The sequence below is a fragment of the Penicillium samsonianum genome (genome assembly GCF_028829775.1).
Source record: "Penicillium samsonianum strain IBT 33392 chromosome Unknown utg000005l_segment0_segment0, whole genome shotgun sequence".
In the NCBI taxonomy this organism is placed as follows: domain Eukaryota; kingdom Fungi; phylum Ascomycota; class Eurotiomycetes; order Eurotiales; family Aspergillaceae; genus Penicillium; species Penicillium samsonianum.
Genome location: NW_026643263.1, coordinates 2,784,063 through 2,799,688, shown reverse-complemented (window position 1 = coordinate 2,799,688; position 15,626 = coordinate 2,784,063). Strand labels below are relative to the sequence as shown.

Genomic DNA, 15,626 nt, shown 5'->3' with positions numbered 1-15,626 from the left:
TGCCTCTTTGGTGCAGGACGGGTGGGGAAGGTCTCGTTAGTTGCATACAAGTGACATCCCGGCTGACGGTTACCATTGGACGATTGGGCCGGCTGCAGGTGAGGATAAGTCGGCCGATCGACCAATCCCCGTACACTTGAAAAAATGTAGGCAGTGGGCTTTTTGCTGTCCAACACCGAAGGTAGCGTTACCCTCAACGATTTGTCGCCTGTCAAAGGCAGGCGTGTGTAAGGTGCGGGAGCCTCCGTTCACTTTCAGATCACGGGATCAGAAGAGCCCGGCGCTGTGGGAGCCTGTATGCGGGTCCTAGAATTCAATTTTAACGTTGAGGCACGGGCTTCCCGGGTTGATAACACTCAAAATTGGCCTGCGGTAGCTCTAACCAGATCAAAAACGTTCTAGTATTTCACCCGGCAACTTCGCTTGTTGGGCAGAAACGACAACCATGCTTTTCCCAACCCATCGGCCTGATCCTTGCGAGAAGAAACATTGGTACACTAGGGATGGGCGAGGGTACTTCGGTGGTAAGACGGAACGGGAGGCAAAAAAGCAGGGGGGCTTCAGAAGTTGATTCGAGAGCTTTTCGGGGCTGGATGCAACCAACTCGCCGCAGCGAAGGATAGATCCACCGAGTGTGACGGCCATTTTGAGGCTGTGAGCAATAATCAGGGATGCCAGTTGCCAACTCAACATCTTGTCATGGATCATCTTCCTAGATCCAATTCTGGGCGTGATTGAGCGGCATTCACCGACGATCGCCTGTCGTATTCGTGCATTGCCCAGAACAATCGGCCAAAACGGCAAGCACAGAAGTCTGCAGGAGTTTCCATTCCATATTGGCAATCAGTCATATTTCGTCATTGTCAATAACGTGAATGGCATCTGGGTCCTCGGTGGAGCTTGCATACAATCCCTAAACGGCGATCCACGGCCCTCGACCCGGCCCTTGCTACTAGGAATTGATGCAGAAAGCCAGAAACAACGTGCCACGTCAGAGTCTCTGAGCTTTGGTGCAGCTGCATATGGTTCAGCAATATGTGGAATGTGTCACGGTTCGTGTCTGCGGCGAGCGCCGTACATCAATCCGATCCTATCATTTCCGCCAAAAGGTGCAAGTAGATGATGATGAACACACACATGAGCGGGGGCAAATGCAGGATCCCTCTTTGCAGGAGTGAGAGATCAGCTGAACGAAAATGGATCTATCTGGCCTGCATCCCTAACTTTTGGGGTGTGGTACAAGAATTTTCAATTGCGTGGTCCGTGTCCTTGGACACGAGTGCCAATGATAGAGCCTCAGAGACTCTAGCCTTGCCACTTGAGTGAGGGCTATTGGCTGAAAGCCACGGACCGGAAAGGTGCGGCAGGGGTGGAAAGACGGCCGAGTCTGAATTTTGATAGACTGGCGAGTAAGGCTCGGTAGGAATAACACAAGACGACAGGGGCTAATGGTTGCAACCACATGCTGAGACCCCAATATGGATGTCCATTATTGCCCAAATGCAGGAGACGTAAGAGTCATGAAGAGGAGCGAAGGCAATAACTCGGGATGTGCATGCGTCTGCAATCACACAGACAGCAATATCGGATAGATACTTCTGTGGATAAAACATGGCGTTCGGTCAGAACCCCGTGTCAGTGCTCATGGTAGATGAGGAATTGAGCCAATCAATAATTGCAAATCGCATCAAGATAGAACAACCCATTGTGGTGGAGTCACAAGGGGCGTGCATAGTCCCATCACATTCGCGAAGGCAGTAGCTTTCTCTTGCATAGAGACAGGGTTATCCCTGGGCATGAAAGCCTGATTATTGCATCAATACGACAGCTGGCAAGTACCGGGACTGACTCGGCCATGCAGAATCAGCCATGCAAAACGCAAGAGAATCACAGGAGTGCGAGTCCATGCGAACAGCATCCACATGAAAGCGGGGAGTGGCAGATGGCGACGGCATAATTGCAGTAGTCGAATCTGGAAATTAGAGGATTGCAGCCATGGATTGAGGGATTTTCGGCCCATCGTACATCATCACCATGAGGAGGGAATCGCCACGGCTGAGGGTTGCATGCATCCATGAAGCAACCGGTTGTTCATAGTGGCTCCATTCGAGATACCATGGCCATCATACCGTCTCCACTGCTTGGAGAACTGCTCACAGCCAACCGGATCAACCGTCAGGCAGGTGCGATGTGAAATCCACGGACTGGAACCACGGATGATAAGCCATCGGGCACTGACAAACGTCGATCAACAGTGGGACGAGGCAAACAAGGGAGAATAAAGCCGTGGCATAGAAACTTCGTCCGAAACATAAATAAACCTGTCAACGCCCCCAGGATGCTGTGAAGTTCTCTATCATCCATCGGTTTCATAATTCGAGTCTGAAATCTTCAAGCCAGGCCAATAGATCTTCTTCATAGAAAGGATTCATTCGAAATTTGTTTCAACTTTGTTGAGCTTTCCAGGTCCTTTGAAAATTCAGACGAAGGCCGGCCTATCAAATTCGACAAGCGCGGGTGTACTGCCAGGTGCAACCAATAGCAACCCGGTATTCAAGCTGAAACACAGACGGAGAGCCGTGAGCAAGTGGGTTATGTCGTACTTGCAGATTGAGCAGCACTGACAGATCTAATAGGCATGTGCTTTTACAACCAAAAGAGATTTGCGTGTGGAGACTGGAGCTGGACCACCTTTGCTCACCGATGCAACTATGAATATCGCACCGGCGAGACATGCGGTATGAGACTCGTCAACACGACCGAGAATGAGAAGACCAACTGTCGTCTCTGCGAAAAAATCGAAACCAAGTATCGCCGGCGAAGTGCCGAAGTCGACCGTTTGGACCGGTGGAAGCGAGAGGGTGCCACACTTGTGGCCTCAATGGATCGGTCTAACAAACTCATTATGGACTTGGAGAAAGAGATCCGCTCCCTGCAGCGGGAGCGGGACGACCGAAGGAGCACTCTCCTAAGATAGGATTGGCTTGGATTTGTAAAACCGGTGTTCCTTTGGCATTTGCTATTTTTTTCTCTTTTTTTTTGTTGGATATGTGAACAGTAATTGTGTTGACTTGTTTCGGGTCCTTCGTGGCCAATTGTCCTGTCTTTTTTTTTGTTACCTGTCACTGTTTCTTTAGGGGGATTTGCAGCGAGTTTCATGTTTCACCATTTGTCCGTGACATCAAGTCCGAATCGAGTTTCTGCAAGGTGATGGGAGAACCATATCGCCGCTTGAAAAGATTGATGAGAAATTTAATTGGTTCAGACTCCATATTGATTTCTGTTCATAGGCTGTTAAGCTCCCAAAAAAAATGTCAATAGGGACTAGCCATGTCATAAGCGCCCTGTTCTCCTGGGTGAGCGGTTCGCTGAGACAGATCGAGTCTCACAGGACAAGGAGTGGCACCTGCTGTAACCAGACAAAAAAGCCATTGAGGCCTGACGAATATCAAATGGCCATTCAGCATCGAGATAATCCTTCAAACGAAAGCAGTGGTGTCTGGTGTCAGAGCGAGGGCACATAGTGTGGAACAAAATGCCCCTCATCACACATCCCCGCACGTGATGATCCCATGCTTAGATAACCTAATAAGATGAGCCTCTCACAAAGAAGATGGATCTTTAGCAGCGTTCTAGGGAAAAGTTGGAGGAAATTGGGAGCAGTCCTGCTAGATGGTAGTGTTGTGAGGGGAAGAATCCAGGGCTAGGTGGCCTAACGTGGGTTCCACTTCCCTTGCTCTATACCCCCAAGGCCGTGGACAACTCCAACATTGCAAATCTTCAACCCACCTCAAAAACGTTGGTTTTGAGCAATCTGGGTAAAATAACGACAGGTTTGGTAGGTGCTAGTGAGATTGACAAGAGAAATAAAAAAGTGACGAGGTACGAACCGAAGGCCACAGAACGGCCAGCTGGGAACTATATATCATGGCACTATAATCGGAGAATTTAGTTGTGCTGGCTAGAGCCTGCATGCCCCTAAGCAACACCCATGTCTCTTCAGCCTACGTGTACCTATCTGCTTCAACATCTCCAGGGTAAACAGCGTCAAATTGGAGTGAAGAACTGAAGGAGAGCGCTGAGACTGGGCCGATGTGCATGCCACGTCACAAGAGAACAACACCAGATGCAGCCATAAACAAAAGCACGCGCGACAGATAAAAGAACAATGTTTTGTTTGGACATGAGGTGATGCTAGGATATTGCAACCGGATGATTATGGTCAAAGTATTGGATTCGAGTATCTGAAACGGAAAAAGAACAAGAGAGGATTTAATCTATTTTATGTCACCAGCCTCGGGCTCATCATCAACCTTGGCCAGCCCTTGTTCCCGGAGAAGGGAATCAATCTCATCCGCAGTCCATAGGTGGTGGTAGATCTTGCCATCCTTGGTCTTGCCCACTGTTGCGAACTCGACTGCGAAAGGTAGAAATGTTAGCAGGATGAAACATAATGCAAAAACGGTACCCGAGAAACTCACTCTTCTCACTGCTCAGCTTTGTGGAATCCATAGTCTTGCTCAGTACCTTGACGGCCATAGCACAAGCCTCCTTCAGATCGCAGTCCTCCTTGTAATCTTGCTTGAGGAGACTCTGCGCGCTTGCGTTGTTTGCGCCAACGCTCGTCGCTTTCCAGCCTCCATAATTACCACTGGGGTTGCTCTGGTACAACTGGAACTGACGGAGGTGGTCGTACCCGGCGTAGATGAAGGAGACACCAAATGGGCGGAGACCTCCGTGTTGGGTATATCCTTGCTTCAGATCACACAGTCGACGGACAAGCTGTTCACATGGAATGTCTTCATTGTACGTGAGGAGGTAGCGTTGGGCGTTCTGGCGAGCATAGTTGATCAGAATGTTGGCATCGGCGTTCATACCCGCAACGGCGCAGATCATGTTACTGAAAAATATTAGCTACTTATCCCAATACCAAACACAGTAAATCTGGCTATTTGATTCGAGATAACAGGGGGTTTGGCGTACTCGTTGATTGTGTAGAGCTTCTCAGCAGAGGTATCCTGCTCCAGCAGCTTGCTGGTCACCTTCCTCTCAGCAGCGAGGACAATTCCATCCTTGGCTAAGATACCAAGGGCTGTGCCGGCGTGAGAAATAGCCTCAAGCGCATATTCAACCTGGTAGAGTCGACCCTCTGGGGAGAAGATGGTGGTCTTTCCAACAGCGTCATAGGTTAGCTGGAGCTGCACAAAAGGAATGACGGTGTGCACGAACCCTCGAATCGTATCTCCGAGACATCGTGAATGAATAAATAAAAGCAACAAAAACTCAGATATGGGCTAAAGGTAAGGGTTGATTGTGCGAGACAGGTGGTTCGGGATGGTGAAGGTCGGTGGTGAAGACGTAGAAGCTCCAGGCAACTCGCCCTGGCGCGTCCTCTGTCATCCGCCAAGCTCGGACCACTTCACCACACCAAAGCTTCATTGCGACGATTTCACCACTTTGACCCGCAAGGACGGAGTACAAGGCCGATTTACCCATTGCTTTGCGTTTCAATTGATTCATCTCGATCGCCATGCTCAGATCAACATACGCCGCTCCTCCCCCTTTGCCTTCGGGGTGGACACAACATCGAGCCCCCACAGGTTGGTCTTGCGCTGGGTTTGAGTGAAAAGTTTTGGCCGTTCTAACTATTAAGCCAGGTCATCTGTACTACTATAATTCTTCAACAAAGCAATCGACATATACCCGCCCTCAAGAAACGGCTCCTCAGCCCATTCAGGCCGCTCCCGACACTCCAGAAGCAACATACAACCCCGAGACGCTACCTCCGTTTTCTTCGACGCCCTATGGACCGACAGGGTTTGGTTCTGGGCCAGCGCAGTTTGGCCCACCACAAAACACCCGTGGCCGCGGAGGATTCCGCGGTGGGAGAGGTTATCATGATCGTGGACGGAGAGAACCCGAAGATCGACCAAAAGCGAAACATCCTATTCCTGACTGCGCCCCGTGGCTACTAGTAAAGACCAAGCTTGGAAGGAGATTTGTGCACAATCCGGAAACAAACGAAAGTTTTTGGAAATTTCCAGAGCAAGTTTTGAAGGGCGTGATCGAATTTGATCGTCTGGAGCGTGAGAAGAAGGAAAGGAAAGAACGGGGTGAGCCCGAGATGCCGGCCAAAAAGGAATCGCCTACGCCTCAGGATGTTCGTATAGAGCCCCAGCCAACACCGCAAGAAGCGGAACGCGCAGACTATGACTCCGACTATGAAGAGGTCGAGGTTACAGACAGCGAGGGGGAAGAGGGCCAACCGTCAAAGCGTGCACGAGCTGAAAGTGAAGGCGCCAAGGATCAGCCGCTAGAGTTCAATGAAGAAGACATGGCATATCAACTAGCAGCCATGGGTGAAGACTACGGACTGGACCCTGGGGAATATGGCGAGGTCGAGGAAGAAGATTGGGAAGAGGGCGCAGAGGGCCTGCCGCTGACAGAGGCCGATGCTGAGGCCCTCTTCCGCGACTTACTGGATGACTTCCGAATCAACCCATTCACGACGTGGGAAAATGTCATCGAAGAAGGCCGCATCATTGAAGATACCCGATATACCGCACCCTCGAACATGAAGACACGACGAGAGATCTTTTCCAATTGGACCCGGGACCGAATCCAAGATGTGAGAGAGCAGAAAGCGAAGCAGGAGAAGACCGACCCGCGCATTAGATATCTGGCGTTTTTGCAAGAACATGCCACTCCGAAGCTTTACTGGCCGGAATTCAAGCGCAAGTACAGGAAAGAGCCGGAAATGAAGGACTCTCAGCTTGGAGACAAAGAGCGCGAGAAGTTCTACCGGGACCACATCTCGCGTCTCAAGCAACCCGAAAGCACTCGCAAGTCAGACCTGTCAGCCCTGCTCAAATCTGTTCCTTTGGACTTGTTGCATCAGTCATCGAACTTGGAAGCTCTGCCCACCATGATCATCACCGATATTCGTTATATCGGACTCGCGCCAGAGGTTCGAAACCCGTTGATTGAGGCATACATATCTACTCTGCCTCCGGCCCCGGAGGTACAGATGACGGCAGAAGAGCTAGAAGAAGTCGACCGAAAACGAGTTGAACGGGAGAAACGCGAGAGGGCCCTTGCAGATCGGGAGAAGCGGGTGGGGGAAGAGAAGCGGAAACAGCGAGGAGATCTTCTCCGTGGCAAGCATCTCCTCCGAGAAGGCGAGGCCGAGATTGAACAGGCAATGCGCGTCAACAAGGACGCACTAATGAGCTACATGGATGTTGACCAGGCGGTAGATGAGGAACAGAAGCCGAGTCAAGGATAGTTGGCCACTGAATATTACATCACTTTTGTCGAAATAAGGACAGCCGAGTTCATATTGTACATCAAGAGGCAATTTGCTTATACCAATGCCGTTCGGTTTCTAAGGGTATCACTGTAGATGAGGGAAATCATTTCCCTTCACGTAGACGATTCGTCATTTCACCATCGATCCAATCATTTGAATCTCCAATCATCCCAATCCTCGTCGTCATCGTCTTCACTCTCGCTCTCAATCTGCTCCACTGCGCCAGATACCATCGGCCCATCCAGTGTCTGGTCTTCCGCGCGGGCTTTCCGCAGCTCCTCGCGTTTTTGTTTGAGCCTTCTCACCCGCTCCTCCAACTGATCCATCTCATCAAATTCTTCTTCCAAAAGCCGTGCGGCATCCTCTCGCTCCCCTTCCATCTCTGCCTCACGAGTGCGAACTGTCGATGTCTTCGCTCGCTCTTGCTGCGCAGCGAGTTCTGCAGCTGTCACTGGTGCTGCAGATATCGTAGCCTCGGCTGTAACAGCGGCTGGTGCATGCGGCTCATCAGACTGTGCGGCGACCTCGCGTTCAAATGCTGCCCATGCCTCTTCGTCAATAGGCGTGGATGAATCTTCAGGCGGCTGCGTAGTTGATTCTTCTGCAAGATCTGCAGCCGGCTCAACAATCTCCTGTTCGGTGTCGAGTGGAGGTTCTGGGCCGGCGACATCATCCTCGACTTGCTCTGAACCTTCATCCTCTGTGGTTTGCTCGGTGGTTGTTGCGCCAGAGGTAGACTGAAATGTGTCTAGTTCTGCGGCGCGGATCTTCTTTCGCATTACTCCATTTTCGCTGTCAACCTTGCGCTTTTTGGTGACCCGGTTTCCTGTCGTATTTGGTTGAGATGTGCCCTTGCGGGAAGCTAATTCACTGCGGAGTAGCGATCGGACGTCGGCCATATTCTCTAAGTTGTCACAAGTTGGTAGGATGGGAGATACAGGATGTGAAATAAGTTCAGAATCAAACTGGCGGGAATAAAAGAGCCTGTGATGAAGAGTGGGGAATCTGGAGAAGCTCAATCTTAAGATTCACACAAGGGCATTTCGCCGCGAACCTGTGGCTGGTGACAAATAACACGTGATAATGCCCAGGTGAATGACAAAGACGGGAGCCAAGCCACTTATTCATCTCTCTTCTCCTCACATCGCATCGCATCTCTTTTCTATCTTTTAACCATCCTTCTCTGGCGTTATTGCTTTCGCCACTTGATCTTTGAGCAAATACTGCTTCAATCTCAACTCAGAACTTCTAGTGCCATTTTTGACTACAAAGTGCGTGATTTGGGCTCAACTCACTCCACGCGACCCCGCTTAGCGCCAAGTGTCGATTTGACGCGCAGCAAGGGATTGCACAGTCCACCATAACACCACCCGCTTGAGCGCGTTCTTCGCCACCGCGTGTCAGTCCAAGAATATTGTGCAGAGACTAGATCGGTTCTTTTATTCGATCGAGCAGAATTGTGGGCTAGACAGTGACGCTGTTGTGCCCTCTTCTTGTGTATTACATTAGCGCCTTGAGCCCGTAGAGACTTTTGTCAGCCTGGGGTAACACCTGAATTTCGAGCAAGTGAAGAGACCTATTATCCTGTCACGCGCTGTAGTACGCGCCAACACCATTATCATGGCCGGTAAGCTTTCGTACACCATCACTACACACATTGCTATCCGATCACTTGAGAGTGGAAAGGCAACACCAGGTCCGGGTTGCGGACCATTTACCAGAAGACAAGCTAACAGCAAGATTAGACGAACCCCGACGCTCCGGCCGAGCCACCAAAGGCCAACACAAGAACCTCGAACTGCCAGATGATCCCGCGAAAAAAGGCAAAAGCAAAAGCCCGAAAGAAAAGAGCGCGAAGTTGTCCGCCGAACCCACACCCGGTCCCAGTGAACCCGAGGGAGATGAAGAAGAGATCATCCGATGCATCTGCGGTGAATATGAAGAGGAAGAGGATGTGGAGCGCGACATGATCTGCTGTGATCAATGTTCAGCATGGCAACACAATGACTGTATGGGCCTCACATTCATGAAAGGCCAAGAACCAGATCAATACTATTGCGAAAAATGTCGACCAGAGAACCACAGAAACCTCCTGGCAAAGATCAACGCGGGCGAGAAACCCTGGGAAGAGCTTGCTGAGAAACGTCGTCAAGAGGCCGAGGAAAAGAAGTCCAAGCGGAAAAAGGGCAAGAAGGGAGGTCGCAAAGGAAGACCTAGTGAGAGCCGGACAGATGCTAGCACACCAGCTCGCACTGCGCCGTCCACTACACCAGGCCCCAGCGGTTCTCCTGCACCCGCTGTGTCCGCTGTGTCCGCCTCAGTCGAACCAGAGAAGAATGGCCATGCTGTTGATTCTCGGCGATCCAGCACTAACAAGCGCAAACTTGAAGAAACAGTGGAGGCAGAAAATGTAAATACTTCCATTTCACTCAGTCATCACATTCAAAATGCTAACTCGTTTATCTATCAGGGCCCCCAGGTCAAACAGCAACGTGTATCCCCACAGCCTACCCCGGCAGCCATCCCAGAGACAACTGCACCCCAAATCAAGACAGCCACCATCCCCGCCGCACCTGCCATTGGAGCTTTGGAGGAGCTGATGCCTGCTCGCAAGAGTGTGGCCACACACCTCATCAAGTTGTTTGTAGACCAGATTACTGCAGCCCTGAAAGCAGGCTCTTTTACCTTGCGTGCGAACCAATCAGTGGAGGACATGGCACAGCAACTGGCTCTATCCATTGAGGATGCCATGTATGAGAGTATCTGCGGGCGGTCAGGCGAGCCGAATGAATCATATAAGGCGCAATTACGGTCGATCATGTTCAATGTAAAGAAGAATGCTTCTCTGCGAGATCGTCTGCTCATAGGTAGTCTCTCCCCTAAGTCGCTGTCTCAGATGACAACGGGGGAGATGGCCAGCAAAGAACTACAGCAGAAAGACGCTGAGATCAAGCGCGAAGCAGACAGACATCACACCATTGTCCAGGAACAAGGTCCTCGGATTCGACGCACCCATAAAGGAGAAGAGTTGATCGAGGATGAACACCATGGCGCGAACGAGTCCGTTTTCTCTCGTGGACCCCGGCGCGCTGCCGGCGATGACGGCAGTCCAGCCCACAAAAGCCCGACCAGCCCCATGGGGCCCCATCAACCAAAGACAGAGACTGATGGATATGTTCGGGGTCTATCACCTGAAGGTGCTCATCATGACCACGTCTTCCCCGAAGTGGCTCCCGCCATCTATGAGCCACTACCTAGTGGCCGAGTCCAAGCAGATGCTGAGATCGATCAGCTATTACGCGACGATGAACCTTATTCACCTCCTTATTCGCCCAAAGACTTCGACGATGACGGCACTATCTGGCGTGGCAAGGTAACGATGCCTCCAATTGGAGAGTTCTCCTCGTCCGCGAAGCATGTGGGAGGCGCGGACTTAAGTGGCCGAATCCCATGGAGCCAGCTGGCGCCCTCCACGTTGGTTATTGATGGCCGTATCGATGTCAGACGGGCAACCGATTATCTATGCGGCCTTCAATTCAGCAAGTCTACCGATGTGTCTGTGATAGCAATCAGCAGTCCTGATCAGCCTGCGGATCGAGCAGGCTTCGACAAGTTGTTTGACTACTTCCATAGTCGTGGGCGTTATGGCGTCATTGGAAAGCACCCGCTGTCCGCCGTCAAAGACACCTATATTGTCCCAATGGAGATTGGCACCACGACGATGCCTGAGTTCATTGAGCTGCTGGAAAACATCTCACTGGAGGGCCCCATTACTCAGCGCATGCTTCTTACTATTTTCGTCGTTAAGACTGGGGAGTCCAACCCTTCATCTGTCCAGCCGCCATCCCACCAGGCTAGCCAGGAGCCACCTGTCTCTGCGAGCCCCACAGTTGCAGCAACTCCCCAACAGCCTCAGTTCAGCGCTGGAATTGCACCAACTCCCCCTCTCACTTCGGTGGATTCAACTCGAACCCCGCTGCGTACGGCCAGCAGGCCCCTGTACAGCAAGCCCAGGTCACTCCTCAACACCAGCCTGCTCTGACCGGCCTCCCCGCCGCGGTGCAAGTCCTCGGCCCGCAAGTTGATGCTCCCGCCATCCAGCAACTTCTCAAGACTGCACCTAACGTGGACATCGCGCAGCTGAGTGTCGTTCGCGACATTCTGGCCCGCCAACCTGCCGCCGCTGCTAATTACGACACTTTGATGCAAGCTCTATTTGAGACCCAAGCAAACGGCCATGTGCCCCAGCAGGGTGTGTAATAGAGCCACGTCCATGATAGCCATTTTTTCCGTGTACAGTTTATCCCTTTTTTTTTTCCTTTTACAAGACTGCGCAATGCTAGTCTGGTGTTCGGGACTGAAGTCCTCAGGGCTGGGAAAAGGGTTTTGTTTTAGGAAGTGGAATACCCACCGCCAAATGTTTTCAAATTTTATGCCTCCTAGTTCTCTACTCGCAAAATGAAACCGATTCTAGTAATGTTAGTATTTCATAGGGCTTGTTTAGCCCCGAATTTGCATGTGTATGGGTTTGTTGTACTCCGTAGCCAGATTGGAACCATGCTCTATTGAAGTCTTGCATTTGTAGTCACTGAATTTCATTTCATTGCTAGTGCTATGTATTCTTTTTCTATTATGACACAAGCAGACAAAAAAATCGTAATATTCTATCATATCAGGGGCAAAGATAATGCATACTATACACAATTCCTGCTTTAAGCGGTTGTGAGATATCGACAAGAAGGAGAATAATGAAAAATGAAATGGATATTGAGCACTTATCCTATGACCTCCCTAACCGTCGTCTGAGCATCATACACGAGATAATAAGTAAAAACGCCTGCGCTATGCAACGGGCCCAGAGCCCAAGTCTTCAAGAAAGAAGATAAGTCAAAAATCACCATCTTCCACCTCCTCCGCGGCGCCGATATCCACCGCCGCCGCCGCCGCCACCGCCACCACCGCCATACCGAGGAGCCCGACCAGCACCGGGGCGACCACCAGAGGTGTAAGGGTTATCATCTTCTTCATGGTGACGAACTGGCGGAGCCCGGCCCTTCAACTCTATGCTCAGTTTCTTGCAGTTCTTGCGCATGTCTGAGTATCCCATGTGCATCTTTCCGAAGAAGTGATCCGCCAACCGGCGGTCGTTGTCAAGACGAGACAAGTAAGCACCGCAAACGTCACAGACTTGCAGCTTTTGATGGCCGGATGGACCAGAGGTATCTTGGAGGTTCTTGAGATCGCGCTCAAGACTTTCCTTCTGGTGCTTGGAGGTGCGGACTTTGTGCATTTCACTGAGTGCTAGTGCGACAGAGCCTGTTTCGCCGAGAATCGAGACTTCTTGGAGACCGGAGTTGATTGTGTTGGAAAGATCGGCAATTTGTTTGAGCTATATAAGAAGTTAGTGAAGCCCAACGGAGTCCATCACATGGGGGATTGAATATAGAAGTAAAGCTAGACATACCAGGTCGTTCGTCTGCCGAATCTCATCCGGCGTCTTTTCCAGTCTGCGCTGCGCAGTGTCGATTCGGCGGTCACAGTCGTCAATGTACTTCTGCATGTCGCGCAAGTAATCGAATTCAAACCCCCATTTTGCCTTCTCTGAGGAAGGTGCGGTGTCATATTCCGTCTTCAAGCCTTCGCTGTGAACCTTGGGGCAAGGTCCGAGATCTTGCTTGGTGTTGGTGAACAGGTCGTGCGGGCAAGTGCCAACAATGTAGGAACGGCAAACTTTGTTGTCTGTGATTGCGAGCTGGGAATTGCGACCCTGTGCGCCAGTTCCAATGAGCTGATCAGCTATAGACAGAAGCAATGTTAGCTCAATTTGGAGACTTGTCGGGGTAGGCTAGAGCTGGGATATTTTGAGAGTCATAAAAAGAGCAACATACCTCCCATGAGCTGCTCAAGCAGCTTTCTCTGTTCTGCTGCCATGTTGATAGTTTATCCACGAAGCTGGAAAGGAAAGGAAAGACGAAATTGTGTCAACGGGCTGATTGGCGGCAAACGACGAAGTCTTTCGTTTTTGATGCTTTTGGCGCCAAGGAAGGCGGTGAGCCTCCGCAGTCAACGAGACCAGATGGGCATCTCGGGGATTCTGAAGTTTGGCTTTGATTTTTCTTTCGATGCGGAGCTTTTCTATTGACTCGGTGATTACCTAGATCTGATTTTCTGCGGCCACAGCCAACATAGGCCCATCGCTTCGCCGATACCCCCTGCCAATTGCCCCGTGATAACCGCGTGGACGAAGACCGAGCTCCGGCAAGCATGAAGTCATGACGGTCCTTTCACTATTCTCACTTCCTTTCGTCGCGCTTATTCTCTCACTATGGAGCTCCTCTGTCTTTGCGTCATCGGACTATCACGAGCACCTCCTCCTACAACCTCTCCCGCAGTCCTCCTTACTAGCTTCTTTTAACTTCCGAAGCAATACATCACAACAATCATTCGACCAACAACATTTTAGATATCTGCCTCGCGCCCTTGGTCAAATACTCCAACACGCCCACACAAAAGAATTACACCTCCGCTTCACCACGGGAAGATGGGACGCTGAAAGTTGGGGCCCACGGCCATGGAACGGCAGTAAAGAAGGAGGCACTGGCGTCGAGCTTTGGGCGTGGATTGATGCGCCGGGTGACGAAGAGTATGCTCCCCACTTGAAATATGACCTGAGAGGCATACAATGCTGACTTATTTAGGGCTTTTGCCAAATGGATCACCCTGACGCAGTCCCTCTCTGGTTTGTTCTGCGCCTCGCTGAACTTCGTAGACTCGACCCGGACTACTCGACCTGTTGTTTCTTTTGAACCAGCTGGGGATCACTCAGCTGCCGACCAACTGCACCTTTTGCATGGAACACTTCCCGGAGAGGTAGTTTGCACAGAGAATTTGACTCCTTTCTTGAAGCTGCTTCCTTGCAAAGGCAAGGCTGGAATCTCTTCACTATTTGACGGGCACAAATTGTTCGATGCCGCATGGCAGAGTATGTCAGTGGATATCCAGCCAGTCTGTTCTGCAGACGGAGAATGTGTGGTTCAGATCGAGCAAACCGTGGACATGGTCTTGGATATTGACCGGTCCAAGCGCTCTCGTTGTGCGTATTTTTCACTGGAACACTCTGGCTCAAGATTGCTTACATAGATCTAGCGAACCCAATTCCTCGACCTGTGCCTAATGAGGAGCTCGTTTGTGACACTTCCAAGCCTTATAATTCAGATGATACCTGCTACCCGCTAGAGAAGACAAACGACAAGGCCTGGAGTCTTACGGAAATATTTGGGCGAAGTATAAATGGTGTTTGTCCTCTTACAGATTTCGATGGAACTAGCGACCAAAGTGTCTGCCTTCGGGTGCCCCACGAACGGGGTGTCTTCATATCGGAAGTGGCCGATGAAATCAAGAAAGAGGATGGCTTTACGCGCTGTTTCAGATTGGCGCCATCACTTCCCTTTGATCTCTCGATTCCGCAGCAACCAGTGAACACCGAAGTTCCGTTGGACGAGCCTGTTTTGCACGCAGAGAGAACTATCGTTGGCCACGGCCAGGAGCGCGGTGGAATGCGCATTATCTTTGGCAATCCATCCAACATCAGCGCAGTTGATTTTATCTACTTCGAGTCTCTTCCGTGGTTCTTGCGACCATATATACATACTTTGCGCGCAACAATCACAGGGCACGATGGAGTCCTGCGCGAAGTCCCAGCCTCTGAAATCGTCAAAGAGACGTACTACCGGCCCGCCATTGATCGCGAGCGTGGAACCCAATTAGAATTGGCGCTGTCTGTTCCCGCCGCATCAACTGTCACGTTGACTTACGATTTCGAGAAAGCCATTCTTCGGTACACCGAGTACCCACCCGATGCCAATCGAGGGTTCAACGTTGCACCTGCTGTAATTCGAATCTTGGATAATGCCCACAAAGCACCGATCTACATCCGTTCTACGAGTCTGCTGCTTCAACTCCCAACCCCGGATTTTAGCATGCCATACAATGTGATCATTCTCACTAGTACCGTGATTGCACTTGCATTCGGAACTATCTTCAACATCCTGGTTCGACGAGTTGTCTCCATAGATGAGGCTGACGCTCTTGGAGCCCAGACTTTGAAAGGCAGGATACTGGGGAAAGTGGTGGCTATTCGTGATCGCCTCCGTGGCAAGGATACTAAAGTGGAGTAGTTCACATCTGAGTATAATAATTACAATTACAATATTTAGCGGTTTCAATGTCCCGTAAGATATTTGTAAAAAGGCTAACTTCGGTTCTCTACTGCTATTTTTCACATAGAACGTAAGGACCTGAGGTTGAAGCCAAAAAT

The 15,626-nt window shown here is 50.7% G+C and overlaps 8 protein-coding genes across 8 annotated transcripts; 4 read left to right on the top strand and 4 right to left on the bottom strand.

Annotated features, from left to right (window-relative positions):
* Positions 1-387: 387 nt before the first annotated feature.
* N7471_009953 (uncharacterized protein) lies at positions 388-645 on the bottom strand (the record flags this gene model as incomplete). Its single annotated transcript, XM_057282672.1, has 1 exon — positions 388-645. The coding sequence occupies one exon, from the start codon at positions 643-645 to the stop codon at positions 388-390; it is 258 nt and encodes an 85-aa protein (XP_057133555.1).
* A 1,993-nt stretch (positions 646-2,638) lies between these two features.
* On the top strand, positions 2,639-2,977 carry N7471_009952 (uncharacterized protein; the record flags this gene model as incomplete). Its single annotated transcript, XM_057282671.1, has 1 exon — positions 2,639-2,977. The coding sequence occupies one exon, from the start codon at positions 2,639-2,641 to the stop codon at positions 2,975-2,977; it is 339 nt and encodes a 112-aa protein (XP_057133554.1).
* Positions 2,978-4,277: 1,300 nt separating this feature from the next.
* Positions 4,278-5,253, bottom strand: pre9 (proteasome core particle subunit alpha 3; the record flags this gene model as incomplete). The annotated part of the gene is made up of 4 exons (XM_057282670.1): positions 4,278-4,417; positions 4,482-4,900; positions 4,984-5,168; positions 5,230-5,253. The coding sequence occupies 4 exons, from the start codon at positions 5,251-5,253 to the stop codon at positions 4,278-4,280; spliced, it is 768 nt and encodes a 255-aa protein (XP_057133553.1).
* An 81-nt stretch (positions 5,254-5,334) lies between these two features.
* On the top strand, positions 5,335-7,285 carry N7471_009950 (uncharacterized protein; the record flags this gene model as incomplete). The annotated part of the gene is made up of 2 exons (XM_057282669.1): positions 5,335-5,616; positions 5,654-7,285. 2 exons carry the CDS (start codon positions 5,335-5,337, stop codon positions 7,283-7,285), a joined length of 1,914 nt encoding a protein of 637 aa, XP_057133552.1.
* A 173-nt stretch (positions 7,286-7,458) lies between these two features.
* N7471_009949 (uncharacterized protein) lies at positions 7,459-8,208 on the bottom strand (the record flags this gene model as incomplete). The annotated part of the gene is made up of 1 exon (XM_057282668.1): positions 7,459-8,208. The coding sequence occupies one exon, from the start codon at positions 8,206-8,208 to the stop codon at positions 7,459-7,461; it is 750 nt and encodes a 249-aa protein (XP_057133551.1).
* Positions 8,209-8,929: 721 nt separating this feature from the next.
* N7471_009948 (uncharacterized protein) lies at positions 8,930-11,569 on the top strand (the record flags this gene model as incomplete). The annotated part of the gene is made up of 4 exons (XM_057282667.1): positions 8,930-9,005; positions 9,055-9,719; positions 9,780-11,264; positions 11,315-11,569. The coding sequence occupies 4 exons, from the start codon at positions 8,930-8,932 to the stop codon at positions 11,567-11,569; spliced, it is 2,481 nt and encodes an 826-aa protein (XP_057133550.1).
* A 634-nt stretch (positions 11,570-12,203) lies between these two features.
* N7471_009947 (LUC7 domain-containing protein) lies at positions 12,204-13,240 on the bottom strand (the record flags this gene model as incomplete). Its single annotated transcript, XM_057282666.1, has 3 exons — positions 12,204-12,698; positions 12,774-13,105; positions 13,198-13,240. 3 exons carry the CDS (start codon positions 13,238-13,240, stop codon positions 12,204-12,206), a joined length of 870 nt encoding a protein of 289 aa, XP_057133549.1.
* Positions 13,241-13,581: 341 nt separating this feature from the next.
* On the top strand, positions 13,582-15,486 carry gpi16 (GPI-anchored transamidase subunit GPI16; the record flags this gene model as incomplete). Its single annotated transcript, XM_057282665.1, has 3 exons — positions 13,582-13,952; positions 14,008-14,402; positions 14,456-15,486. 3 exons carry the CDS (start codon positions 13,582-13,584, stop codon positions 15,484-15,486), a joined length of 1,797 nt encoding a protein of 598 aa, XP_057133548.1.
* Positions 15,487-15,626: the final 140 nt, after the last annotated feature.